Source organism: Leptonychotes weddellii, chromosome 5 (assembly GCF_054177405.1).
Source record: "Leptonychotes weddellii isolate Sample4059 chromosome 5, ASM5417740v2, whole genome shotgun sequence".
NCBI classification, from domain to species: domain Eukaryota; kingdom Metazoa; phylum Chordata; class Mammalia; order Carnivora; family Phocidae; genus Leptonychotes; species Leptonychotes weddellii.
In genome coordinates this window covers 151,726,999-151,754,292 of record NC_138373.1, presented here as the reverse complement: position 1 = coordinate 151,754,292, position 27,294 = coordinate 151,726,999, and the positions used below count along the sequence as shown (strand labels likewise).

Here is a 27,294-nt window from a genome sequence, read left to right as displayed (position 1 = left end):
AGACAAGTTGGATTCTCATGCCATACTCCACCGATATGTTGCTTTGGTTGATGTACGTGAAAAAGAACCCGGCTGTACACTTCCCTTTGTCGAAAAAATTGATAATACGAACACTCTGCTCCGGCCCCCGCCTCGCCCACGAGGGAGCTTCGGGACTCGGGAGAGTTGACCAACCAGCCCGGGCTGGTTACGGACGGCTTCTGGAAGAAGGCGTGGCCTTCTTAGGATTGGGCAACAAATGTGTCCTTCTGCAGGTTGGCCCCGCCTCCAGTTCCCGCCCCTATTTCCTCTCTGTAGTAAAGTGGCGATCCCAAACGCATGCGTCCTAAGGCAGGCGGGCACTTCCGCCCGCTCACTCCGGAACCTTCTGTTCTCGCTCGGGTTTCCGCCGAGAGGACTAGGGCGGCCAAGGCGGAAGTAGCGTGGTGTGTAGGCGGAGCTAAGCGCAGCCATGTCGGCCGCCCTGCTGCGGCGGGGCCTGGAGCTGCTGGGGGCGCCGGAGGGTGAGACGGGCCTGGCCGGGGCCGCGCAGCGCGGGCGGAGGGACGGCAGGGGCTGCGGGCGGGAGCCCAGAGGGTACGGGACGATCCAAGCCAGGCTTGGCCCTGTTGGGATGGAAACCCTGCGCGCCCTCTGACCCGGGTCGGTCCCTCTCTCTCTTCCCCTGCAGCCCCCCGGGCCGCGCCAGGCCAGGCCAAGCCGAACGGGGCCTCGGCGAAGCGGACCCGGAAGACGAAGGCGACCCAAGCCCAGAAACTGCGGAACTCGGCCAAGGGAAAGGTGCCCAAGTCCGCGCTCGGTGAGCTCGGGAAAGGGGCGGCACCCAGGAGGAGGGGGCGCTGGAGGCTGAGCTTGAAAGGGTGGCCGGGCATTTTCTGGAATAGCAGGTGTGCGCCAGGCGCGGAGCCGGGTCTTGGGAGTACGGAGGTGGACGAAACACGTCGTCCCGGTCCTCGTGGGCTACTGCCCTAGTGGGGAGAGAAGCACCAAAGAATTTCAGAGGTAGGAAGTAATTGCTCAGTGTGATGAGGCCTGTGGAGTAAGACTGGAGTGCTCTGGAGGGCTTTAGAATAAAAAGCCAAATCAGACTGCTCTGCGGAAGAGACATTTAAGCCCGTACCTGAAGGAAGTGTAAGAGTGAGCCAGGGGAAGAGCGCTCTGGAGAAAATAGCTCATGCAGAGTTAGGAAAAAGTTCGTTGCTTTGAGAATTGGCCAGAAAGATGCCTGGACAAGGTGACGGAGCGGGCAGGAGTCGGAGATGGAGCGCTTAACAAGCCGTGAATGTTCTGCGTGCCTGGTGCTGTTCTAAAGCCTGTATAAATAAATATTCCCTCGTTTGGTTCCTCACACGACCCTGTGAGGTCAGTACTGTCGTGACCCCCATTTGTTAGATGCAGAAATGGGCACCGGCCCAGATCGCACAGGTGGAAACCAGGCAGTGTGTCTGCGGAGAGATTTGCTCTCACCTACTCCGTTAGGGTGGGAGGCACTGTGGCCTGGGCAGCCGCGATGGTGCAAGGATATGAGGGGGTGGGAGAGGGAGCATTGCTGGGCTTCAGTGGTGAATTGGCTGCAAGGATGGAGGAAGAGGGAGACACCGAGGACAGAGCCCACTTTCTAGTAGAGCATCTTGGGAGATAGGATGCCATGTAACGGGTCAGACAGCCTTGAGGAGGGACAGATGTGGGCTGGATGGTGGGGTCTTTTGACATGTGGCAGGGCTTGGTGAGCTCCTGGTGTGTCTTTGAACCCCCGGAGCCTGGTACATAAAAGGTGTTCAGATATTTGTTGAAAGAACTATGAATTCCAAGCAGGAAACGGCATGAGCAACAGTGATGTTGGTGTGAAACAGGAGCCTAGGGTGCCAGGGGTCACCTCCTGTATCCCAGCCCTTGTCCCCCCTCCCTGTCACGCTACCTAACGGATGATGAGGGGACTCTGGGGCCACCTCGGTGTGAGCCGCATCATCTCTTGCTTGGATTATTTCAGAAGCCTCTTAACCTCCACTCCCCCACCCGGTAATCTTGTTCTCACCGAGGCAGCCAGAGTGATCCCGTGAAGCAGTAAGCGGGACCTGTCTCTCCCGGCCCCACACCCTCCAGTGGCTTTCATCAGACTTGCTACGCAGTGAGGCCCCACGTGGTCTGCCCCATCTCCATCTTCATCTCCTACTGCTCTCCCCTCCCCGTTCTAGCCATTTTCTGTTCTCCAAACACATTAATCGCACTTCTTCAGGTTCTTTGCACTGGCTTAGAATGCTCTTTCCCCCGATATCCACACTCTCTCCCTTGAGTGTTTGCTAAAACCTCATTTCACTGAGGCCTGCTCAGACCCTCGTATTTAGAATTGCAACCCTCCACCGCTGGCATTCCTCATTTCTCTTTACTGTGGTGTTTTTCTTCATAAAATGTATCACTCTCTAAAATACTGTTTATCTTGTTTACCGTGTTTCTTTGCTCTGGAATGTAAGCTCCATGAGGGCGGGAGTTTTTGCTGTTTTCTGCTGTATGCCCTGCATCTACAACAGTGTCTGCCGCACAGTAAATGCTCAGGACTTGTTTGTTGCATAAGCCCCTTGAGCATCAGGGAGCCGGGGGCAGGGGTGGGGGATGCTTTCAGTAGGATCGAATGGAAAGTGGATTGGACAGAAAAGAGCCCGGCGTGCTGGAGTTAACCTAGGGAGGGGACACAGGGCCTTTGGCATGGCTGATGGGGGGACGGGGAAGAGCTGTCGGAAGGGGACCCAGCGGCTTCCAGGGAGTACATCTGAAATGATGCCTCCCTGCCTGCCATCCACAGCTGAGTTCCAGAAGCGAGAGTGTCGAGGCTACCTTGGAGCAAACCTGAGGTTTATGACCAGTGCAAGAAGTACCGTGGCGGAGTCAGTCACCCAGCAGGTTTGTCAGGAGTGGGCTGTGGGGCAGAACCTGGGTGGGGAGAGCCAGGGCTGTTTCTGGGACCCATGGGAGTCTCTGCCCTAAGCACAGAGCAGAGGTTGGGCCACCCCTCTAGATGGCAAAGAGCAGAGCGGGGCTGTTGGGAGACTGGGCCTGGCCTTACTCCCCTGTGACCCTTGTGGGCCTTGGTTTGTTCCTCTGTAAGTGGAAATGGTACACCCTGCCTCCTGGAACAGCGTGAGGGCCCAGTGAGAAGGTAGCACTCAGTCAGCTCTGCTAGGTTGTGCAGCTCCAAGGGGCGGTCCCTCATGTGCAGAGAGAAACCACCGAGGGATCCTGACACCCCCCCCCCCCCGACCCCACATCCCCAGATTGTGCGTCAGAACCGGGGCCGCAAGGCCTGTGACCGGCCTGTAGCCAAGACGAAGAAGAAGAAGAAGGCTGAGGGCACCGTGTTCACCGAGGAAGACTTCCAGAAGTTCCAGCAGGAATACTTCGGCAGCTAGGCTCCCAGGAGGACACAGTGGGAAAGGCACTCAGCTGCAGTCTCCTTCTCTGACCTCACAGCCTCTGCTGCCCCGTGGCCGGAGCAGGGTGGCTAGGGTGGAGCTGGGGAGCTGACGCCCGGGGGAGGAAACGCACTCAGACCAGAGCTGACATCTGCAGGCTCGGGAGGAACCATCTACCTGCTAGAAAACATTTCTGACTGCTTCGTTTGCTTTGGCCCAAGTAGGGCCTCTGGGCTCTTCGCTCCGGAGAGGCCAGTTCCTAGGCCCTCAGGGCCACACCTCTAGGAGGGAAGGCTGCTGGGCCGGCTTCAGGTTCTAATAAACGTGGACCCAAGAGCAGAGTGTGTGCTGCCGGGGCGTCTCGCATCTCCTCTGGCACCAAGGGCCTTTCGCCATCCCCCATGCTTCTTAGGGCTCCGGGTCAGAAGTCCTCCCGTCCAGCCCCAGTGCAGCTGGCCCCCGGGGAGCACCCAGCATCTGCTCATGGGCTGAGAGGAGCCCTCCTCCCCTGGGGGTGGCGGCCACAGCTGACCAGGCAGCCCTGGAGACAGAGTAGTATCCACTGCAGCTGGGGGCTTCCGGGGCAGCCGACTTGGGGTTCAGGAAGCGGGGGTGTGGCTGCCCTGGCACCCAAGGCTTGTGCTCTTGTGGGGAGGGGGGCAGCTCAGGAGGTGACCTCAAGAAACGGCGTCACGCTCAGGTGTGTGCCCAGGCAGGAAGCCGGGGCTGGGGTCGGGCTGGTCCCTTCCCAGCAGGCATGTGCCAGGGACGGGTATGTGGAGAGCGAGTGCCTGAGTGAGCGGATGTACTGACTGGATGGGTCTTCACTGTGGAGGAGACGACAAGTTCTGGAAGTCCAGGAGCCCCTTCTTCCCCGTGCAGAGAGGGCCCTGCTTGCCTTTGGGCAGCTCCATCCAACTCTCTGCTCCCCCGTGTCCCGGGCTCCTTAGGTCAGGGCCTCATCTGGCAGAGGACTTGCGGAGGGGCCCTCCTGTGGCTGGGCCGGCTGGGGGGCCACAGTCTGCCAACCCCACAGTGGGTCCTTATGGCCAGAGGGGAGAGGGTGCCGCACCCCCCACACTGCCCTGGGGGGTCTGCTCCTGGTGGTTAACTAGCTTTGCATCCTAAGTGGGGACAGCAGGGGACCGCGGACCTGGCTGAGGCAGAAGTGGAGCCCGTCCTGCCTGCAGGTGGCCTCCGTCCCAGCAGCAGGAAGCAGACCATCCATCCAGGAGGCCAAGGGGGCAGGAGAGGAGGGAGCTGTGACTCCAAACCCTTACGGACCCACCTTCCTCGCATGGGCTTGTTCCAAAGAAGGGAAAGGCTGGTATCTCTCACATTCTCGCTCCTACCTGCTGAGCTTTCGTAACCCCTGCGGGGGGAGAGGCAAACTTGGATATCCCCGGAGACTCCTTCCCTTCATCTCCGCTGTGCGGGCGCCTTCTTGCTCACTTCACCAGCCCTCAAGCTCCAGGCCCCTTTCTGACAAGGACACGCCCACTGTGCCCTAATCACCTACGGGTGTCCCTTCCCAGGCGTAGAGTGACGGGCCCGGCTCCGGGGCGGGGAGTTGGCAGGTGTGAGAGCGGGGTCTGCCACTTCTCTGCTGGTGGGTACGTTCCGTTCGTTCCACGTAGCATCAGTGACGGTGTCCGTGCTCCCCTTGAGTGACCAAAGTTAGTGCTCACTTCTGAGATTCTGGTCCAGGAGGTCGGGGTAGGACTCTGGGACGTGCTTATAACGGTCACCCTGGACAGAGGCGCCTGCGTGGCTCAGGCGGTTAAGGGTCTGGCTTCGGCTCAGGTCGTGATCTCTGGGTCCCGGGATCAGGCTCCCTGCTCAGTGGGGAGTGTGCTTCTCCCTCTCTGTCCCCCACCTTGTGCTCACTCTCTGTCTCTCTGTCTCTCTCTCTCTCTCAAACAAAATCTTAAAGAAAAGAAAAAACAGTCACCCTGGACAGTTCCGGTGCTAGGGCTTAGAAGGCGGCAGAGGGCCTGGGAGAGGCGCCGGAGGATGGAGGATGTGCCACCGTTAGCGGAGGCGTGTGTGCAGAAGTCAAAGATGGGGCTTGCTGACCATGTGCTCTAAGACCTGGCGACTGACAGACCAGCTGGGAAAGGAAGGGACGGGGCTCAAATAAGAAGACACCGAGTTGCCACCTTCATGCCGGGTCTAAAAAGACCCAGGAGGAGGAGGCCCTCCTCAGTCGAGACATCGCGAGTGACACGAAGCGCCTGGAAGCATTTGCGTCCCCTGTGGTTTGGGGCAGCTGGCCGATGTGGACCTCCATGAGCAAAGCTGGAGGAACGCACGTGGTGACCGGTGGGAGGGCCCAGCCAAGGCTCCCTGTGACTTCCCAGCAGGGTGGGCTGTTTGAGGCATCCACACTTCCTGGTCCTTTGTGACCGGACGGGTTGGCTGGGGCGTGGGGCAAGAGTGGGGAGGCCTGCCCGTGGGACCCGGCTAGGGCACAACCACAGGCCTGCCCACCGGGCCTGCACAGAGTTTGTGCGGACAGAGGCCTGAGTTCCTGCAGGAGCTGGGTGGGTCCCCATCAGGTGACTTCCTGTCGCAGAGCTGGGGTGGGGAGCCCTCTTGGACAGGTAGGTGGGACTGTGGCACTCGCAGCACGTGCCCCTTCATGAGTTTTCTGGGCCAGCTTTCTTGGGGATGCCTCCCCATTCTCTACATTCACAGCTTCCGAATCCTTTGAAGCCCAGAACAGGCATCCTCTCCTCCAGGCAGCCTGCTCTGACCTCCCACCCAAGAGTCCCTCCCTGCTCCTTCCACTGGGGTCAGCCAGCTTCACAGTCCTGACTCCCGGAGCTGTCACTTTCTACTTGGTGTGAGCGTCTACCTACTGCCCTCCCACTGGACCCTGAGCTGCCTTCCCCTCAGCACGTGGTCCCCGGCACAGGTGTGTCAGCACTCAGGTGCCCCTACGGGGGCTTCGTGTCTCCAGCTGGACCTTCTCCTGGTCTCCGGCCTCAAAGTCCGCTGCCCCCTCCGTCCCCACCTGCTTGCCGAAGAGATTTGCCAAGACCGGACACACCCTCGGCCAGCATCCAAGAGTTGAAATGAAGAGTCCCTGCTCCTCACCTGATTTTCTCCATCTCAAGAAATGGAAACTCCGTCCTTCCAGTTGCTCAGCCACCATTCTGTCCCCTCTCACACATCCGCCATCGGAGCCTGACTTGCTTGACCTTGAGGATCTATCCAGGCCCTGACCAGCTCTCCTGGCTCACCTGTGCTGACCCCAGCCTGGTCCTCTTTCCCTGCCCCCCCCCGCCCCCCGCCATTCACAGGCTGTCTGAGGAGCCCTCTTCAAATAGCAACCCCTGTATCACTCCTACTCCGGAGACTCCCCAAGTCACATGGAGACTCTCAAGTCCCATCACGGTGACAAGGCCCTGGACCACGTGTGCCGGCCCCTGCCACAGGCACTGCGGGCTTACTCACTCCCTCACCTCCCAGAGAGGGCCTCCCTGAACACCCATCCTGAATGGGCAAATCCAGCCCCGCCCCAGCGCTCAGCATGCCCACCGCCATGGCACGTTAGATGCCTTATTGGTGGCCTCCCTTGCCAGAACAAGAGCGGAGATTTTTGTCTGTTTTCCTCACCACTGAATGCTCAGCACCCAGAATGATGTCTAGCCTGCGGTGGGTGCTCATGAATAGTTGTAGAGAAACAAGGCCTGTTTCTGATCTCCAGGACCCGCAGCCTCATCCTAGGAGTCAAAACAGGCGTGCAGTGGGGAGAGCTGCGCGGCTCCAGCCTCTAGGTGTGGGCTGCAGAGGGCTTGGCGCTGAACCAGGAGCACCCTGTCCCCCACTGCAGCAGGGGGAGAGCCCAGCCCCAGGGCTGACCAAGGCCCAGCAGGGCCCCACAGCAGTGGAGCTGGACTTCGTCTCATTCCCGCTCCCTCTGTGGGGGGCTCTCAAACACTGAGACCACACGTGCTGAGCAAGGCCTCTGTCATGGTCTATACCGGCTGGCCCTGGGCCAGCGTCCACCTGCAGGCTTGCCTCGTTAAAAAAGGTGCAATCGTAAGATCCTCCTTAACCACTCCTAATGCAGATTATGAGCTAATAACCGGAAAGCACTCAGAGCCGTGCCTCAGAACTCTAAATAAAAACTATTAGTCGTAATCATTATTACTTGCCAGGCACTGTTGTAGGTCCTGGAAATATGGGAATGAACAAGACAGCAAGATCTCTGCCATCAAAGAGCTTAATTACATTGTCATTGGAGAATGGGAAATAGAAAATAAACATGTATGCAAATAGGTTCAACTAGAGATAAGGTTATGTAAAAAATAAAACGGCAAAGCAGAGGGGCTGGGACATTAGCAGAGTCATCTTGGAAGGTGTTTGGGGTGACATATGAGGCCTACATGAGAGGGGAAAGGAGCCCTGGAAAAATCTTGCAGGCAGAGGGAACAAGTGCAAAGGCCCTGAGGCAGGAATGAGCTTAGCAGAGAACTGCAGGAAGGTCATAGTGGCTGGAGCACAGTGAAGAGTGAAGGGGGTAAAAGCTGAGTGTGGTCTGAGCCTACACGTAGCTCTGCAGGGAACTTGCTACCCATCCCATCCCTGCCTTTTGGGTTTGGGGAGTCCTTAGCCGCAGGGGCCTGGGAAGGGGCATAGCTCAGTGTCCTGGCCTTTGGCCTCCAGCCGGCACTGCCCCTCAGGGCACCCCAGGGAAAGGTTTCCCATCTGTCAAATGGAGAAGTGGGCCACTGTCTCCGAGGGCCTGCTCCAAGGGCAGAGGGTCTCACTGGCACTGGATGCGGCAAGGTGGCTGGGTCACTTCCAGGGCCTCGGTCTCTCTCGCCTCAAATCTCCATGTCCTCCTCCTGCCCCCATCCCACATGCCCCAGGCTTGGGCAGCTGCCCGTTGTGCAAAGCATAAGACACTGTCGGGGGTGGACAGAAGGAAGCAGTGTTTGTGGTTGTAGATTTTTATTTCCTATCTTGGATAAAAAACTCTAAGGTCACAACACAGAAGTGAGGAATAGAGCAGGGATTGCAGATGGCAGTCGTGCTCATGTGTGGGCCTTTGGCAGTGGCCTTAGGCTCCCCACTCTCCTCCAGCTCCTCGCCCCACATGAGCCATGTGGAGAACTGATGTGATCTTAAGCCTGCACATTTGTACTGATCTGTAACACACATTAGCGCCCACACGTGCTTTCTCTGAACCCCCAGCTTTGATGAGTATCCAGGGTCCCCCTCTAATCCTGCCTGTAAGGAAATCTAGAGCCACACTAAGTGCACTCTGAAGTCAGACTGCCTGGGTTTGAATCCACCGGGCAGCTGGGCAGGTTACACAACCGCTCCAAGCTTTAGTTCCCTCATCTGTAAAATGCGGAAGATGAAGTGATCCTTATGAAAAAAGCATTTTGGGGACACCTGCTAGACTCTTTGATCTTTTTTTTTTTTAAGATTTATTTATTTGAGAGAGCGAGAATGAGAGAGAGTGAGTACATGAGAGGGGGGAGGGTTAGAGGGAGAAGCAGGCTCCTCGCCAAGGAGGGAGCCTGATGCGGGACTCGAACCCTGGACTCCAGGATCATGACCTGAGCCGAAGGCAGTCGCTTAACCAACTGAGCCACCCAGGCGCCCCAGACTCTTTGATCTTAAGAGTTGAGTCCCACCTTGTGATTATTAAAAAATAAATTTTTTAAACTTCCACAACATCAGTGCATGTAGCTGAGTAGATGCTGTTTTTCCAACCAGTAAATCCCCACATACTTAGCTAACAGTTCAGCTGCTTAGAGGTGAGAGATCTTGTCTGTGATAATTTTACTACCTAGATGGGTGGTCCCTGCTGAGTTAAGATGGAGGCCCATGGCCTTGTGAGGAATGCTACCACCTCAGGGCAGGGCCTCCACTCCCTCTGGTGTCTGAGGAAATGTTCCCATCCAGGTCACAGCTGGTTGTATTCCAACAGCAGGCTGGCTCTCAATGCCCAGCATTGGGAAGTAGGTCAGGGAAACATGGGCCCTCTCTGCCCTTGTTCTCAAGTTCTTCCAAAGGCAAATGGGTCAAGAGCCCAATGCTTCCTCCTGCACCTATTTCCCACAGGGGAAAGGCCCCACTGGGTTACCACAGGAACTGGGAGAATGCACGTAGTAGAGTGCTTACAACACTGCCTGGTGCCACACTTTGGGGGGTCCGCATTGCCATTCAGATGAACATCAAGGCTTCCTGGTGCTGTCCTGACATCACCTATGGGCAGATCTGCCAGCCTTTGAGCCCAGCTCTGGCCAGGAACTTCTGCAAGCTACGTCTTGAACCCCCAACTCGTCGATTATTCCAGCAAAAACCAAAGACCTACTTTTCTCTAGAGTTCTGGGGAAGCGCTCTACAGAACTGTAAAAAAAAAAAAGTGGAATTTAATCACTTAGTGCCCAGGTGGGGCCTGTGGCTCCTGATCACCCAACTCCCTCAAGGGTAAAGCTCCCCAGCCCCACCCAGCCACCTATGGGGGCCCAAAGCCCAACTCCCTCCAGCCTGGGAGTCCAACAGAATCAACAGTGGTCCTGACCTATGGCCCAACAGGACTGAACCAACCCCACTCGCCTTGCAACAGCCAGGCCAAGGTGGATTGAGACCAGAAAGCAGGCACACAGAAATTCAAGTACTTTCACTACAAAATAATTTATTACAACACACAGCTTTAGCGCAAGCCTATGTACAAGCACACACACTCCTGACTACCCCGACTAGGGGACCCTTTTCTTCTCCCTCGCCTTTCGGACCTCTTCTATCAAATCTTTCAGATATTGGATCTCCTTGGCTAAAGAATCTGCCCTCTCTTTCAGAGCCTCATTCTGCTTTTCCAGCTCTTTACACTCGCCAGTGAGGGCCTCCTGCTCAGCCCTCTTCTTCTGGCGGTACCGAGTGGCTGCTGTCTTGTTCTGCTCCATTTTTTTCAGCTTCTTATCTAGTTTCTCCACCTTTACTTTTGCTTCTGTCTTCTCTCCAGGAGGGTCATAGGGTTTGGGGCGGGCAGAACCACAGAGGGAACCTGGAGACAGCAGGCTCCTATTTGGAGAGCCCCTGGAGGTAGAGGGGCTATGCTGGGGGGACCCCAGATAGGACTCAGGACTCATACAGATGCCACTATCATTATCTGAGGGGGCATCCTCCTCCTTGATGCACTGAGGGATCACGTTACTGTAAGTGGCGGAGTCTGACTTTCTATCTCCTTCAGAAATATCCACTTCACTGCCTAGCTCTAAACTAAAGGAATGATCTGGAGTGGAGGACAGGGCCCCTGGGGAGAGGGGAAGTGGTTGGAGGAAGGTAAAGGGGGCAATCTGGTCTGTTTTTTGTAAACTTTCTGGAAGATGGCCAATTGGGTTCACAGTCTGGGGGGGCTCCTTATTAGTCTCCTGGACTAGGGGGTCAAAGAGATCACACGTGTCATCCAACGTGGCCAAAAGCTCATCTGGCATGGTTTCCAGGTCATCTATACTGAACAGAGAATCAAAATCAAACTCCTTCAGATCCATTTTCTCCACCATCCAATCTGTCCCGGAGAAGGCATCCTCTGCAAAAGAGAACCAGTGAGGTCAGACGCACACTGCCGCAGCAAAGCCCTAGACCAGACCCCAGGGGCAAACGACTCTCACTCACCCTTGCCGTTGTCTGAGGCACTGACCAACCCATCCACAGCCAGCCATTCGGAGGAGCCCGCCTTAGCCTTGTCGCTGGAGAACCCATGAGGTTTGAAGTGCTTGGCCACCTCCAGGTAGTCGTCTAAGAGACCTAGGCTTTCCTCAGCCCCCAAACCCGACTGGTCGAAGGGGGACATCAAGTCCCCCACCAACACCTCGCTGCTCAGGAAACTCATCTCGGCCATGTCGCGGTACTTTACTGGAATCGAGGAATGTGCTTAATTCGAAGGTGTCTTTGTCGGTTACAGCAACGCTGCTGCTGGATGCCGTGAGAAGCCTGAGAAGCAATCAGAAACCAAGTCCCCTCAGACATCAGCCGACCCGAGAAGTTCATCTCTCCGTCCCGGAGAGAGGATGGCCAAACTAGAACCCCACTCGGGAGCAGAGGATCCGGCACATGCGGCCCCAGAGCCATGGCGTCCCCCTTCCCGCGGCCCGCTCAAGATGGACGCCCTCGGGGCTGGGCCGCTCCTCCCCTCGCCGCCGCCGCCGCCAGAAGGCGCGCCCTGCTCATGTCCAAATACGGCCCGGGCCGCCCGGCCCCGCCCCGCCCACGCCCGCCCGGGACTCACGCCGCGCTCCTGCCGCCTTGCCCCGCCGCCATCTTGGCCCCTGCCACGTTTCGCGGGGCGCCGGGCGGGACGCCGCCGGGTTCAGGGGCCAGGGCCGCCGAGGGCTTCTACCCCCGCTCCCGCCGGGCCGCGGCCTCCCGACCCAGAGGCGTCGGCGTCTAGAGGACACGCAAACAGGGGTCACGCGTCCCGGGCGCTCGTAAAACCGCTTCCCCTTCCGCGACGCCGCCCGGCCGCAGGCCGCGCCCAAGCGAGCTGACTGCCCTTGCCGACTCAGGGGAGCACGGCCGGGGCGGCCCGGTACTTACGCCATGGCTTAAGCCGCTGGAGGGTGCCGCTGCAGAGCCTGGTGCTGCTGCCGCCGCTGCAAAGGCCAATGCTGCCGCAGGCACTGCTGCCTCTAATACGCCATGGCGGCCGCGGACCCTGCGGGGATTGGAGGGAATGCGCGCACTTGCGGGAAGAATCTACATTTATAGGCGGGAGGAAGAAAAATGGCGGCGAAGCGCCGCCCGAGGGTCCTTTATAGACTTTGCCTCTCTGAGGACGCATCACACTGCACATCCTTCCGCCGCGGTCACGTGACCAGCGCCTCCCACCCACTGGTTTTCTCCTATCCGATGCCCCACCGTGTCCAACCCACGACTTTCATGCCCAGGGCGTAGCTGTGAAGAGAATAGGAGTTATTTTCAAGGCCTCAAGAAAGGAAAAAGGTGCACTACTTTGCAAGGCTACTAAGATCAAAGTGTCACTCTTCCCTCCGCCGCCGGATGGCGCGGAGGGATTCTCCAGACATACCTCGTTTCCGGTGTTAGCTTGGTGGGCGGGGAGAGAAGTCTTTCAGCCCAAGGAAGGTTTTTATTGTGAAGTCCGAGGCCACCTGGTTATCGCGCGAGATGCTGGCGGAGAGCGAGCGTCGAGCTGATTGGCTAGTCATGGTGAGTCATATATATCTCGATTTTCTATTGGCTCAGACCCCGACATGGGCGGGCTGTTCGGTGAGGGACGCCCGGTCAGAGCGGGAAGGAGGGGAGCGGCCAGTGCGGTTCCCTGTCCTGTACTGCCTCGTCTAGGTGAATAATGTCTGCACTGGCTTCCTCAGCTCGGCACACCCGTAGCCGTCCGGCACACCCGTAGCCGTCCGTGACTGTCCTGGCTCCTTCTCCGGGCTGCTTTAACCTGGGTAGTCCCAAACGGTCGCGTCAGGCCCCGGCCCTTGTGGTCCCTTCCTGTCGCCCTCCGTCAAGCTCCGAATTAGCGACCAAGTTCAGGCCGAAACTAGGCAAAAGGAAGTGGCATTTCGTGTCACGCAAGCCCTTAAATAGCTGAAAGGGGGGACTGAGGATCTCAGTCGGGATCTCAAACGCTCCGCGCGGACCTACGATCAAGGGCCAACTCTGCATCCTTACCGTGAACTCTCAAGGCCAGTCGGGAAGATACATAATCTCTAGCCCAGTTTAGGGTATTTTTACATACGCAGCCTGCTAAAATGTTTGCTGTTTTATTAAGAGTATTCAGTCTATCACAGGGCAACTTCTTTTGGTTTATGCAGATGCAGTTCCCCGACGAGATTTTGTTAAACTGGTATCTGCCGCTCTCCCAAGTCTGCAACTGCCCGGTGTATCCACCCTAACCACTTCCCAGCACGTCCGCCTAATGGCCCTGATGTGGCGGGAGAAGCTTGAGGCTTCTCGCGGAGCATCGTGTTTGGAAGCAGCAGTCCAGCTCAAGGCCTGCAACTTGCTCTCTACTGGGGAGCTGTGAAGACTGCCAAGAAAGGTCTCCATCATCCTCCCGTGTCCTTCACAGTCAGGGCCTGTAGGGGCAGAAACCTTGTTTCTGCCTCCCATTTCAGTGGGCCATTCAAGTATCTGTAGGAGGGCGGTGAAGTCAGAAAATTGGGGAAACACTGTCTTTGATAACTACAAACCATTCATTGCTTTGATTCATTCTAGCTAGCCCAACAATTTCTTTAGGCCAAACAACTGATGGGGCGGGGTGTGTGGCCCAAAGTCACACAGTTGCCAGTGGAGGCGGTATGGGGCAGGCCTTGGAAGACAAATTTTTGAGGCAAACCCAAGAATCCTGGCTCTTCTATTTAGTAGCTGAGACGTTTTGGTTAAGCAGTTTATCCTTGCTAAGCCAGTTTCCTCGTCTGTAAAATGAGGCTAATGATGAGTATCCTCCTCCTTAGAATGAAGATCATATTTGGAAAGCACTGAGCAAAGTGCTGGTAAGTGCTCAATAAACGGTTGCCTATTATTACCATTATTAGGGTCTTCTGATCCTGAACTCCCCACTCCACATCTTCCTTACAACCTGCTTCCTCAACCTGCGTCCTCTTCTTGACTGAAATGAAATCAGCAACAACTGGTACATGCAAAGTACACTGCATACTGGGACAAGAATGGTTTTTCTACTGCCTTGGAGAATCACAAATGTCAAGATATAACGAAGTTGTCTGGTCTTTCAGTACAAAGGCAGTAAGTATCTCTGAGCCATTACACAAGTCTTCCAAGGTGTAACTAAGGACCCATGGGGCACATCCTCCTTTTGCTGTATCAGGAGACCTGCCAGTGCCTCCTTACGGACGACCATGCAGAAGGTTGAGAATTAAAGTAATATTGCCCCAGTTTTGACACTGCAGGAGGTCACAGATGAATGACTCCAGTGGCAGCTTGTCCCATCCATTCTATCATGAAGACCCAGATCAAGCACTTAAAAGGTTCTTCTGGCTGAAAATGGAGGAGGATCACTCCTGTAGGAAAACGTTTCATACCACACACAGAAGTCAAAGCTATTGGAAAGGAGACTTTTATTTTTTTCTTTCCATGCTGTGGAAGGTCCTCATGTTCCCCAGCTTTATTTCCTCCCTCAAGGAGAAAAAAGATAGAGTTCTCTGGGTCTCAGGGCTAAGCTGCTTCTATGTGGACCTAGCCAAGGTGGGATTCCAGTGACGGATTCCAGATCTACCAGCTGAATGCATCCACTGCTACTGAAGGGCAGGCAAGTGACTAGAAGGCAAGTTGTGTCCTGGGCCTCAGGGAGCAAGAATTTAAAGACTACAAGGTGATCCGAATGAAAAGGTAAACACGCTGGACACAGCCTCAAAACCCACATCTGGTGTTTTGGCCACTTAGAATCAGCGGTGTGTAAAAGGGACACAGCCTGACAGCTCTAGTCCCAGGTGTCTTTACCATTCTCTTTGGCCTTGAGCTTTAACAGGACGGGCAGAGTGATAACCAACCCTGTGAGCAGTTTTCAGCCAGGGTCACAGTATCAAGGAAGATGTACCATGGCAGAGGACTAAGACACATGCGGGGTTCCCTACTTGCAGAACTCCTCCTGGGGCCTCTCCAGGACCTTGTGATCCTGAAGCTGATTCCTTGTCAAAACATGTGAGTTCTCAAGGGGTGCCTGGGTGGCTCAGTTGGTTAAATGTCCGGCTCTTGATCTCAGGGTCCTGAGTTCAAGCCCTGCATTGAGCTCCATGCTGGGCATGGAGCCTACTTAAAAAAAAAAAAAAAAAAAAAAGCTTTTGGTCATGATCTCAGGGTCCTGGGATTGAGCCCCGCATCTGGCTCCCCGCTCAGCAGGGAATCTCCTTGTCCCCCTCCCTCTGCTTCTGCTCTTCCCCTTGCTTGTGCTCTCTTTCAAATAAATAAAATCTTAAAAAAAATGAGAGTTCTCAACTTGAGTGGAGTACAAGGGAGCAAAACCAGCTAATCTGGAGTGTGAACAGGGTGACCACCAGGGGCTGAGACCAAGGAGGAAAGACTGTAGGCCTCAACAGTTTTTCCAGACATTAGTTTTTGATTATTTATTTGAGGAAAAAAAAAGTCACAACCAAGCATATAAAATACTGTTATCCTGAACTCATTTTTCAGGACGGGCCAACAGGGAAAAAACCAAAATACGCTTTGGAATTGATTAGGCTTTCAAGGTAATGAGTGTATTTTTTAAGCATGAGGCTAACTCAGGGTTTGCTAACCTAGACGGTGCGAAAAACTTCAGGCAAAGGTGGGAGTTACTGAGTAGAAAGGCAGAATGGCAGGGAGAGGCAAAACATCCTTCCCCAAAGATTAAAAAAATTGGACGGGGGGGGGGCGGAGTGGGGGGTGGGGGTTGGGGCAGAGCGTTGCCCTCTTCCATCCAAGAACCTCTAAGCACTAGACTATCTTCCATGTTCTACAAGGCTGGCCCAGCCTCAGTCAGCAAACCCACCAGGACGAGGGCCAAGAACTCCCACTGCTTCTAGTTCTGAGGACTTCCGGGTGGTTCTTGCTTGTGAAATGGGAAAGTTACGGTTTTTGGTTTTGTGAAAAACATAGTTAAGAGACAGAGATGCCCTTAGAAAGATGCTCTTTTAAGAAAGGACATAAAATCAAATCACAATTACACCTGGCTTTGATAATTGGGGACTTCGTCTTTAAAACCACTTTTTTCCAGCTCTCCTTCCAATGTTTTAACATGGAATTTGGTCAGAGATGCCAGCTTGGGAAAACTAGGTCCTCTAATACATTAGGAAAACCAAATCCTTTATCTCAACGAAGCCTAACCCATGCTTTTGCAACCTCCCCTCTTCCTTCCCTCTAATGGATACCAGACAGGTGCACAGGAACATTCGATGCCAGGTCCTGCCCCGTACCCTCTCTGCCAGTCACCTAGGGTAGCACTCAGGCACAGAGCATTTCTTTAAACTCTAATCTGATTCTGATGAACAGCCAGGATGGAGGATCTCTCTCGGGGTTCTGGGCTTTATATTTTTCATTCTCTCTCAGTGGCTTCATACATATGGCAACTGAACCACTTTAAGGAACCTTTGCAGATCTATGAGAGAAGCAGGAAAATTTTCCAAATATAGCCAAGGTGAACCCTAGTTCACAACCTCCTAATCCATGACAAAAAGGGTACAGGAATCTCTACCCTAAATTCAAAGCACAGCTGAGGTTTCAATGCTATTTAAAGAGTCATTTCATGCTGCTGTCTTTGGGAAGGAATGAGACAGCTGCAGGAGCTTCACCAGAATCTCACTGATGGAGAGGTAGTAAGAAGAGAAAAAATAAAACTTGATGGGAGAACAAAATACTGGCAGATCAGAAACAGAATTATTATTGGCTTCTTGCCACGAACAGGAAGAAAGCACAAAACAAGCAGCTGCACTGACGACGTGTGTGAGACCCTCCTCCCCGCCGCCAGGATACCTTTGTCGTTGCAACACACAGTGCAGTTTTAGCAGCAGGAAACCAGAGGGAGCGTAGGAAGCCCCGCATCCCTCTCCTATGTGTCTTATCCATGCGCGCTCTTCCTGGGTAGCACCAGTCTCCCCAGGTGCGGGGTGAGACAGGACGGGAAAGAGGTCAGTGCAGGTCTGCTTGCCCTCTGGCCTCTGGCAGGGCCTGGAGAGTTCAGCAAACGCCCCCTCATGTTCCTATGGCAGACGCTGGGGAATGAAAGGCTGGCTGTGGGCCTGTTCCCGCGCTCAGGCAACGTCCTGGAAAGGCAGGGCCTCATGGGGAAGAAACACGGTCGCCAAGCCTCAACCGGTGACTGGATTTTTCAGCTGGTGTTTGCTGCCTGTCAACCTCCCTTCAACCTCTACCACAAACACTGTGTCCTTGAAGGCTTCGTCCTAACTGGCAATAAGGCAAGGAAGGGGCTGAACAACAGCCCCCTCCCTCCCCGTCTTCCCCCAGCTGCTCACACAGCAGCGCTGATCTGGACCAGCCAAGGGTGAGGCTCAGCCATCGGGCACACACACCCTTCCCTAGGCCCTCTTCACCACCGCCGGCTCCCCCACTGCAGTGTCTCTGGTGGCCACCAAAGAACACAATCTCCAAGCAATCTCATCCAGTTTATGTTGAGCCTCCCTCCTGTGTGGGTCAATAACAGTGTTCCCATGAGACCTTCTCAGCACTTAGGAATTGGAGCTGGTCAGGAGGTGGGGGAAATGGGCTTCTTCTCCAGGAACCTGGGTCAAAGGCCAGCTCTTCCACCAGCTTTACTCCCAGAAACCCTAAATACTGTCTGAGCACTCACTCTGCAGAGCTCAGCTTGGAAACGTGCAATCGTAACTCTCCAGTGACATTCAAGGAAAAGGCAACATCTTGACTAGGCAGATACGCTCCAGGGTAAAGAGCAAAACAGAAGGTGTGAACAAGAGGAAAAGACAGAGAAGACACTGAAAAGAAACAGGCAAAAGGGCAGGACAGACAGGGACAGAAAACCTGGGCCACAGTGCAAAACACCAGCTCAGGCCAGCGCTCCACCTTCTCAATTCATTCCAGAAAAATTAGCCTGGAGCAAGGGGGAGGGGAGGAGTAGGAGGAGCACAGTGTTTGGTAACAGAAACAGAAAGGGCTGGGTGAGAAAACAGGAGACAAGGAGATGGCATTCTGATGCGCATGAAGTGATCGGGGCGATGACCAGCAAGATAGGAGGCACCTAGGAACCCCGTGAGGCACCAACTACGCAGCCCCGTGTTGCTAACGGAGCAGCCAGGGTGTGACTGCCTTCACCCGCCCTACGTGTGCAGCAGCACCTCCGGCTCAGACAGCGAGCAGTAGAGAGTATATCCCAGTTCATCTATTTCTTCAGGAGTGAGCTCTGCAAACAAGTTCACCTTGGGGTTTAGGGCACTGGGCAGGACTCCGGCCTCCAAGTAGCTGATGAGTCCCCTCAGGGCCTGTAAGAATCGGTCTGCCAGCATATCTGGAGACCAGTCAGCCTCCTCCTGGGCCAAGTGGAGGATGACGTTAGTGAGCTGGCTGGCAGTGAGGTGGCCCAGAGCCGGAGTGGACTTGCATACGGCCTTGAGGATCTTGAGGCACAGAGATCGGCAGCCCGAGTCGGCCTGGTCCAAAGCCCGCAGGCGGGCCGTCTCTGCGGGACGCAGGCTCAGCCGCCATAGGTTGTCATACTGCGCCAGCCGGTGTGGTCTGGCTACCAAGACGGTGTCGCCAAGGGTCACTGATGGCAGAAAGTCAATGACAAGATGCTTGTCACACTCATACTGCACTTCCAAAGTCAGGGCTTCTGGGGGTGGTGCTGGTCGGATCACATAGTCCAAGAGGGACCCTATGGCTGGCCAATTGATGGAGCCAGCCACCACCTTCTCAAATGTGTCTGCCACTGTCTTTGGGGAGAGGTAGCCCCCTACTACACAGCGGTCCCAGTAACTGCTACCCCGAGGAAAATACTCTGGATTCTCACGACGAACCAGGTAGAAGCCAGGGATGTTCATGATGGTGTCCTCACCAGGGATACACGACCACAGGTTCTGCTCCAGCACGAGGGGCACGATGAGTTGGATGTGGTCTGCTGTCACCACCTGTTGGGGCAGAATTAAAAAGCTTTTGAGGGACTTAATCTGCTCAAGAGACAAGCATTCCCAAACACAGGTCCCACCATCTCATTTTCCCCCCAACAATAAAGGAATTCATGTCACCATTACCAATTCAAATAGAGTGACGATTTAAACCCACGTCTGTCAGGGGCACCTGAGTGGCTTAGTCGGTTAAGCGTCTGCCTTCGGCTCAGGTCATGATCCCAGGGTCCTGAGATTGAGCCCCGCACAGGGCTCTCTGCTCAGTGGGGAGCCTGCTTCTCCCTCTCCCTCTGCCTGTGCTCTGCCTACTTGTGCTCAATCTCTCTCTCTGTTAAATGAATAAATTATCTTAAAAAAAAAAAAAAACATGTCTGTCAGAACAAGAAAGGGTTAAGAAGACCCAACAAGTGCTACCCCAGTGGGCAGAATCCAGAAGCAGGAAGCCCTTGGTCTTTCTGGCAAGCCTGGGACGCTGATCTTTGGTACCAACAACACTCTTGAGAAGCATTCCAGTCAGCACCCAACCCTACCCTTCGTGGGAACCGCCTTGTTACCTGTAGGTCATCATAGAGGCTGCCACTCAGGTACATGTCCCGAAGTGGCATGTCAGGCAACTTGGCCCGCAGAAAGCTCCGGAGCTCGGCACATATGTCCACAGCAGCTTGCTTGGCCCGAGCCTGCTCGCCAGCAGGGATGGCTGCCCGGTTCCGGTAATAAGTGAGAAGTTTCTCCTGCAGGGACATGCGGAGTCGTGACTTCTTCAAGTCTACCTGGCCCTTCCTGGCCAATGGCTTGGGCCGGGGCGGGCAGAATGTATCTGCCAAGGCAAGAGAGAGAGGCACGTGAGCTCTTCCCATGCTTGCTTAGTCCATAGCTGCCTCGGCCCCAGAAAGAAGGGCCTGGCACACAAGACAAGTGCTTGCACAGTGCCTGGCATACACGTGCTCAAGAAACATTTGCTGAAGGCAGATGTAGTACTGAGAGCCCAGAAAGGAGTCCCAGAGGGGTGACAGCCTTTTCCTCACCCGTGTCAAAGGCTGAGGAGTCTGTGGGAAGGGTCTGCAGGGACCGGCTCAGGCCTGTCTTCATGTCCTTATTCAGCAACCGGGGGGAGCCCATCCAGTTCGGTTCTTCCCAGCTCCTTTTCCCTGAATGGCTCAGGCGGGTGGGGCTGGTAGGGGCGCTGATGGCCCGATCGTACATCTGAAACAGCAGAGGACCGGCATAGGTAGCTTCCTGCCCGTTGCCCTTCTTCCCAGCAGCTCTGCCCTCAGAGGAGTTCAACTACTATTTTTCAGTAACTTCGTTTTATTCTAGATTATGGAATACTTTGCTTCACACGGAAAATCTTAGGAAATACTGAATGATACAAATAAGAAACCAATCTACCCCATAATGTCACAACACAGAGACCACTTAATATACTGGTCTAGTTCTTTCTGGAAATATATTTTATATAATTAGGATCTGACTCTATATATACTTTTGGAACTGGATTTTTTCACTGATCACTTTTATCATTTCCCCATGCGACTAAAAATGAACCAGTGTTCAACATTACAGCACCTTTTCTGACTATACAACACTGCACCTTATGAATGTACCGTAACGTTAAACACGGATTCACTTACTTCACAGACACTGAGTGGATACTGTGTGCCAGCCATCGTTCTAGGCGCACAGAATAAAGCAGGAAACCAAAGAGACCCAACCCTGCCCTCACGGAGTTTCCAGGCCAGGAGAGGGATACAGGTAATACATAATTAACAAGTCAAATGTGAAGTATGCAGACAGAGATAAATGTTAAGATAAATACAGTAGGAAACGGAAGTAGGAAGTGTATATGTGGTGGAGGGTTGCTATTTTAAATAAGGTAATTAAGGAAGGATGTTTTGGTTATTTGCAATCTATTTGTATCTCCAGCGATTTCTTTAGGGCAGAGTCCTAGAAGTGGACTTAGTGAATTCTCCTCAAGGCTCATCTTAAAATGCCAGACGAGCAGCCCATCAGTATCAGAGTCCCGCTCCAGGTCAGCTGCACTGTGCAGGGGCAGCCTCAGCCCCTCTCCCAGCCCTGCCCCGGCCCCCGCCCCGGCCGCACGCACTTACCCGCTTAACCGCCAGTGTGGCAATGCCCAGCACGGCCGCCCCGCCCACCCCCAGCACCAGCCGGGCGTTGGAGAGCACAAAATCAATGGCCGTGCCGATGCCATTGTCATCCTTCTTGCCCTTGCGCTCACCAGAGCCTGCCATCGTTCACCTGAGGACAAAGGCACAACACGGCCATCACCACCCGGGACTTCGAGAGCCATCCCCCACCTCTCCCCTGCGAGGCCAGCCCCCAGCAAGCACAGGGTGTTCTGTGAATGCCAGAGACCCAAATCCTCCTGCCTCTAGCACTGCAGGCTCTCGGGTCAAGACAGAGACACCAGGCTCCGTGGCGTATCTGCATGCGAGGGGGAAGAGTGGCTCACGCTAATTGTGAAAAAAACCTCTCCACCAATCTACTGAGATTATAGAACTAGAAAGCCTCAGCTCACTGTCAATCCTTTCTTATATTAGTGTGAAGTACCCGCCCATGCAATTCAACCCTCTCCCTCTCCCTCCCCGTCAGTATAATGTAGATCGTGTTTTGATCCTTTGGCTACTACATCCTATAAGGTGAGATGTGAGAAGGTCTCATCTACTAGATTAGGATAGAAGATGCTCATCCAGTCCTGTGCTGTCGCTTCACACATAGGGAGGTGACTCCCTCCCTTGCCAGAGGTCCCAGCGACAAGGAATGGCAGAGCCATCTCCAGAACTCAGGACTCCCAGCTCCCAGTATGATGCTTTTCCTACCACATCATGTTTATTACAATTACCCACAGCAAACTTTCCTATTCTACTTTCTGCAAAAAACAAGACAAAACAAAACAACCCCCACAAGATAACACAGACCAGACCACCGCACACGGAGACATAACCTCAGGTCCACACATGAGAAAGGTCTGTGGACACTCCCACTTGACAGATGCTTTGCTTCTTGGGGAAAGTGTTCAGGGGGGCTACAAGAAGCTCAGGTGAGGCTGGCCCCGTAACAGAGAATAAATGCCAAGGACACTGTAATCTTGGCTCTTAACCAGGGGGAAAAAACAAAAAAACTCCATCTGCCCAAATGCACTTGGAAAATGAACTAAAAATGTGGTCACCTAAAAGGGAGTTCATGGGCTCCATACCAAAGAGGCTGGCCTCTCGTCCAGCGCTCAAGCAAGGGGAGTGCACATGTACTCCCCAACAACAATGGAGTCATCCCGACTGAAGTTCCCCAAATAAGCCCCATTCCCAGCAAGGTAGAACCCTGGGCCCCACACAGATAAAGGATGGCAAAGTGGTTCAGATCTGAGTACTGCTCCCACCACTGCTACTCTCCCCTGCCTCCCGTGTCCAGTTCACCAGGAGTTACACAGGGAAAACCAGCTGTATGCCAGCCAGGGTCCCAACACACCCAGAATGGGAGGAGAGACAGGATTCCTGGGTGCGTTTTCCAGTGTAAGTAACCTCCTTTCTAATACCACTGCAACTGGATATTGCTGGCTTCACATCCCCTTGCCTCTATCCTTCCCCTCCCCAAGAAAGAAAGAGATTTCTGACTCTATTTATTCCAACAATTGAGTTATTAAGGAAGACTCACTGTCGAGTCCAAAAATATTTATCCCTAACTAGAGTTCACAACCTTGGTGGCTCTTATAGTCAGCAGAAGCTTTAGGTTTAGGGACATAATGGGAGACTACTTGGCCAACTGAAATAAGTTCCCACTTCATAATATGCAAAGAGCAAGCAAGGCCAGGGAGAAGAGTTCAACTATGTTACAGGTGAGGAGGTCAGGCGAGAACGCTACTCCCCTCCCTCCAGTGGCCACAGAGAAAGATCAAACTCAGCCAAGGCAGAGTAATCCAATCAGGACAAAGGAGAACTTTACACAGCTCCCCACACCTAACAATGACCACTGTTTTATTTTTTAAAAACAACCAAAGAACCTTTACTGATATAAGAGAACCCCTGGATACAGGCACTTCCTGCATGTGATGCAGCAGGACCAGGAGATATCCTCCCCCCAAGCAAAAACCAGAAGAAGCCTCCCTGGGCCCATGTGATGACTGGTAAGAACAAGGCAGTGACGTGGCATAATAGAAAAGAGCCTGACTTTTTGAGCCGGAAATCCAGAGGATGAGTATTTGTCTTTGAGCCCTGACTTATTAGCCGGGTGACTTCCACAAGTTACTTCACCTCTCAGCTATGAAAAGGGGATAATTATGCCTGCATGGCCTGAATCATAAAGTTGTAGCGAGGAAAGAACATCTACAAAAATACTATATGTGAACACCTTATAAACTGTAAAAGTACTCCACGAATACTGGCTATCATTAGGTCTTTTATGATTTCCATCAATAGGACAAAAGGTCAACTTCCAGAAGGCAGTCAGCAATCCAGACTATCCTGAGTTACATTTTTCCTTCTGAGATGGAGTTAAGAATGACCTCTAAAACGCACATTGATGCTATTCTGGCTTGAGACCAAAACGATTAAGTTGGATAGGCTTGAGAGAAGGCCTTTCCTCCTCTAGAGCAATGTGCTCCCCCATCCAAGGACCAGATGATGTCAAGACTTGGTGACCTGGGAGAGGAGAGTCCTTCCACGAGCTCCAACAAGGAGATAAAAGTTCTTGTTCTTTTTTTTTTTTTTTTTAAGACTTTACTTATTTATTTGTCAGAGAGAGAGAGAGAGTGAGAGCACAAGCAGGGGGGGTGGCAAGGAGAGGGAGAAGCAGGCTCCCCACTGAGCAAGGAGCCTGATGCAGAACTCGATTCCAGGACCCTGGGATCATGACCTGAGCCCAAGGCAGATGCTTAACCGACTGAGCCACCCAGGTGCCCCTAAAAGTTCTTGTTCTAAAACTAATTTGTTCCAGTTGAAACTGCTTAACCACTGCACATTGTCCACTCAGGTTCTGCTGCACTAGCTTGCCTATTAGGAGACAGAAATCCACCCTGCAAGGAGGGGGAGCCTGGCTCCTCAGTGCAAGCAAGGAGAAGCACTGTTGTTTAATGGGTACAGAGTTTCAGTCTTGCAAGATGAAAAAGTTCTGGAGCTCTGTGACACAACAATATGAATAGTCCTAACACTACTGAACTGCACACTAAAAAATGGTTAAAAAAATTTTTTTTTTTAATATTTATTTATTTATTTGACAGAGAGAGACACAGCAAGAGAGGGAACACAAGCAGGGGGAGTGGGAGAGGGAGAAGCAGGCTTCCCCTCCCGCGGAGCAGGGAGCCCGATGTGGGGCTCGAACCCAGGACCCTGGGATCATGACCTGAGCCGAAGGCAGATGCTTAACGACTGAGCCACCCAGGCGCCCCGGTTAAAATATTTTTTAAAAAAGATGACAAAGTAGGAGGAGAAGGAGAAGGAACACCAACATGGCAGGCAGGGCTGGGGATGGAGAGTCTCAGCACCACCAACTTTTTAGGCAAATTTTTAACCTGTCTACCCAGATACAAAAATGGGAATAGAAATACTCATTACCCGGATGTAGTAGGGATGATGAGTCATGGTGGTCCAATAGCTTCCCAGGATGACAGCACAGAACTATGAAAATTCCAACTTATTTTACTTGAGAAAGTCCTAGGACTTAAACTTGTCTGGCTTGAGTACATGTGAGGCCAGCAAACGTGCACCGAGTGGGTACCACGTGCTGGGCATCTGACACATCTCCTCACACCACCACCACCATCACCATGAGGTCAGTCGTAGTGTTCTCTCCAACTTACAGATGACGAAACGGAGGCAGAGGGGAAGTAATGGCCCAAGGTTATGGGGTCAGTAAGCTCCAAGATTGGAACCTGGAGCTCCTGCTGCTGGGGAGAAGTAGTTTAAGGAGTCCCCATTGGCTTGCAACCCCACCTGCTCACATCTCCTCTCTGTTAACCAGGAGACCGTACACTTCTTGGAGGCATTCCGGCACACTCACTGCCATGTCCCCAGGGCCAGCAGTGTTTGACACTTAGTACATGTTCATTGCACAAATGAGCTATTAACCCTATGGGGTTATTTTTGGTTTTTTGAGGAGATGGTGATGGCGGTTTATGACCCAATTCACAGTCACACTAGATTAAGAACGCAAAGACTCAGTAACTCACTAGTTCCCTTCTAGATCCACTACCCTTCCCTGTGCAGGCAGGCTCCCATGGGCATCAGCCCTCCCTTGGGCCCCCACCGCTGAAGGCCAGTCTGCCAGTCAACCTAAGTGGCTGAGGCGAACCAAAAGCCATTACACAAGGCTCCCTGCTCCCCCCACCCACTTTCCCTCTCGATCAAAAATAGCATCCTCACCCAGCTGGCAAGCCTTACACCTCAGTTAGTCTTCATTTTCCTTTCTCCTCCTCCAGCCTCAGCCAACTGGTCACCAAGCCCCACTGCGGCGCACACTGTATTGACGGGCAGCCACCCTACGCCCTCCATCGCTCCGTGTTGTCTGGCCAGATCTGCTGCCCCTAAGATCTCTCACCAACTTCTCCATGCTGCCACTGCTACAATCCCTCCTCTGTGCCTGTCCCCCTCCTCTCAGATGTCACCATCGCTTCAGTAGGGGAGTCAGTGTCCTTGCCAACTTGGCACAGCCTCAACTCCGGCCCTTGCTGGAAAGGTCTGCCATTCTAGCCACAGCAGACTACCAAACACAGTTTCCACCACCATATTTGCTTATTCTTGCCCATCTGCCTGGCAAGCTTTTCTCACTTGAGGCAGTCCTCAAACATCCCCTTTTCTACAGCCACCCATGATTCTCCTACCACCACCCAACTTCAGGCAGAATCCTGTCCTCATCCCCATCTCCAAGGGTCTTTATATGGCCCTCTAGTACGGAGCTGCTTTCACTGGGATTACTTCCTGTTGATCTCCACATTAGACTGACTCCCCTGATGGACCATATCATTCACCTTTATCCCAAGGCCTGCCAGAATGCCAGGGCCATAGAAGGCCCTCTGGAAAAGTTGCTGAAATAGATATACTCATTAGGTTAGAGCGGGACTTCTTGAGAACACTGCTATCAGGAGTAAACAGAGCTAACATACCACCTACTAAGCACCATTCCAAATGCTGTGTGTGCACGGTCTCATTTAATTTTCAAAATAACTGGACAAAGAAGGTACCATTCTCTCCACTTTACAAATGAGGAAATGGAGGCCTGGAAAAGTCTAGTGATTTACCCTAAGTCCCACAGCTATTAGCAGCAGTGCTGGGATTTGAACCCAGACACGGTCCTTTGCAGTCTACACACTATGCTTGCTTTATAGACTGTGCTGTAACAGAATCTAGTTATGTCTGGAGAATATGATCTGACCCACAAGGTAACTGAATCCACTGGAGAATGAGCCAGCCTAGAACTGAGCTCTAATAGTTTTAACCATTATCTTTTCTAACATTTTCGTATGTAAAATGTTCCATGAAATAAGATGGTGATAATAATTCTGTTCTGGTGGGGCTTGAAACTCAGGGCCTATTTTTTCTCAATAAGGAAACCTACTTCTGTTAACGTCTGTATTTCCTCCATTGATTTCTAGTGACTATGGTTCCCCTCTCCTGGTCCCCTACATCCAAAAAAAAAAAGAAACCTATAGGATTGTCTACCTACCTTAGGTTTCTTACTGCATCTGTGAGGTAGGAATGGGAAAGAGCAGGAGTGTCTACGGAAGACACCTTTGTTCTCTTTCCCTTGGAATTAGGATGAGAAGGGAAAGGAGGGGATCCTAAATAATGCCCCCCAATTTGCTGTGGAGGAAGACCAGGCCCTTTTCCAGCTGCCTCTCCCGGGCCTCAGGATCCTCTAGCTTCTGATTTTTCCGGAACTCACGGCGTATGGAGGCAAGGTAGAAGTCTCGGTCAGTGTAGCGAAGCTCTCGACCCTGGCGCAGCAGGGCCCGGTAGAGACTGAGCACCGCCTCTCGGCTCCATGGGGCCATGGGGGACAGGCAGGGGCTGGGCGTCAAGCTATAAGCAGAAGGGAAAAAACAGAAGCCTAGAATCAGAATTCATGATGGAAGGGGCCATAGAGACTATCTAAAATTCAGGAGTTCTTAATCTGGGTCTCAGAGACCCACCAAGGTCACACTATGACTTAGCGGCAGGTCTAGGAGTAGACCCCAGCCTCTCAATCCCCTCTTCTGGGAAAATACAGGTTATGTTGACGGGCCAGGGTTTCAATCTTGGCTCTGCATTTACCAGCCATATGACTTTGGGCAAAGTACTTAACCCTTCTGAGCACCA

General features: G+C 53.4%; 4 protein-coding genes across 5 annotated transcripts; 1 reads left to right on the top strand and 3 right to left on the bottom strand.

The window, feature by feature from the left end:
- Window positions 1-349: 349 nt before the first annotated feature.
- Window positions 350-3,743, top strand: RPS19BP1 (ribosomal protein S19 binding protein 1). The gene is made up of 4 exons (XM_006729904.3): window positions 350-503; window positions 671-799; window positions 2,801-2,898; window positions 3,270-3,743. Exons 1-4 carry the CDS (start codon window positions 452-454, stop codon window positions 3,402-3,404), a joined length of 414 nt encoding a protein of 137 aa, XP_006729967.1. The 5' UTR covers window positions 350-451; the 3' UTR covers window positions 3,405-3,743.
- A 6,305-nt stretch (window positions 3,744-10,048) lies between these two features.
- Window positions 10,049-12,171, bottom strand: ATF4 (activating transcription factor 4). Of its 2 annotated transcripts, none has more exons than XM_081822516.1 (3): window positions 11,970-12,171; window positions 11,049-11,366; window positions 10,049-10,962 (listed from the first exon to the last, which is right to left on the bottom strand). In XM_081822516.1, the coding sequence occupies exons 2-3, from the start codon at window positions 11,272-11,274 to the stop codon at window positions 10,133-10,135; spliced, it is 1,056 nt and encodes a 351-aa protein (XP_081678642.1). In that variant the 5' UTR covers window positions 11,275-11,366; window positions 11,970-12,171; the 3' UTR covers window positions 10,049-10,132. The 2 variants fall into 2 exon arrangements, with proteins under 2 accessions (XP_081678642.1, XP_081678643.1); XM_081822517.1 differs by lacking the exon at window positions 11,970-12,171 and adding an exon at window positions 11,662-11,896.
- Window positions 12,172-14,459: 2,288 nt separating this feature from the next.
- MIEF1 (mitochondrial elongation factor 1) lies at window positions 14,460-21,240 on the bottom strand. Its single transcript, XM_031024392.2, has 4 exons — window positions 21,097-21,240; window positions 20,014-20,191; window positions 19,543-19,805; window positions 14,460-18,991 (listed from the first exon to the last, which is right to left on the bottom strand). Exons 1-4 carry the CDS (start codon window positions 21,238-21,240, stop codon window positions 18,185-18,187), a joined length of 1,392 nt encoding a protein of 463 aa, XP_030880252.1. The 3' UTR covers window positions 14,460-18,184.
- A 5,537-nt stretch (window positions 21,241-26,777) lies between these two features.
- MIURF (mitochondrial elongation factor 1 upstream open reading frame) lies at window positions 26,778-26,990 on the bottom strand. Its single transcript, XM_081822518.1, has one exon. The coding sequence runs from the start codon at window positions 26,988-26,990 to the stop codon at window positions 26,778-26,780; it is 213 nt and encodes a 70-aa protein (XP_081678644.1).
- Window positions 26,991-27,294: the final 304 nt, after the last annotated feature.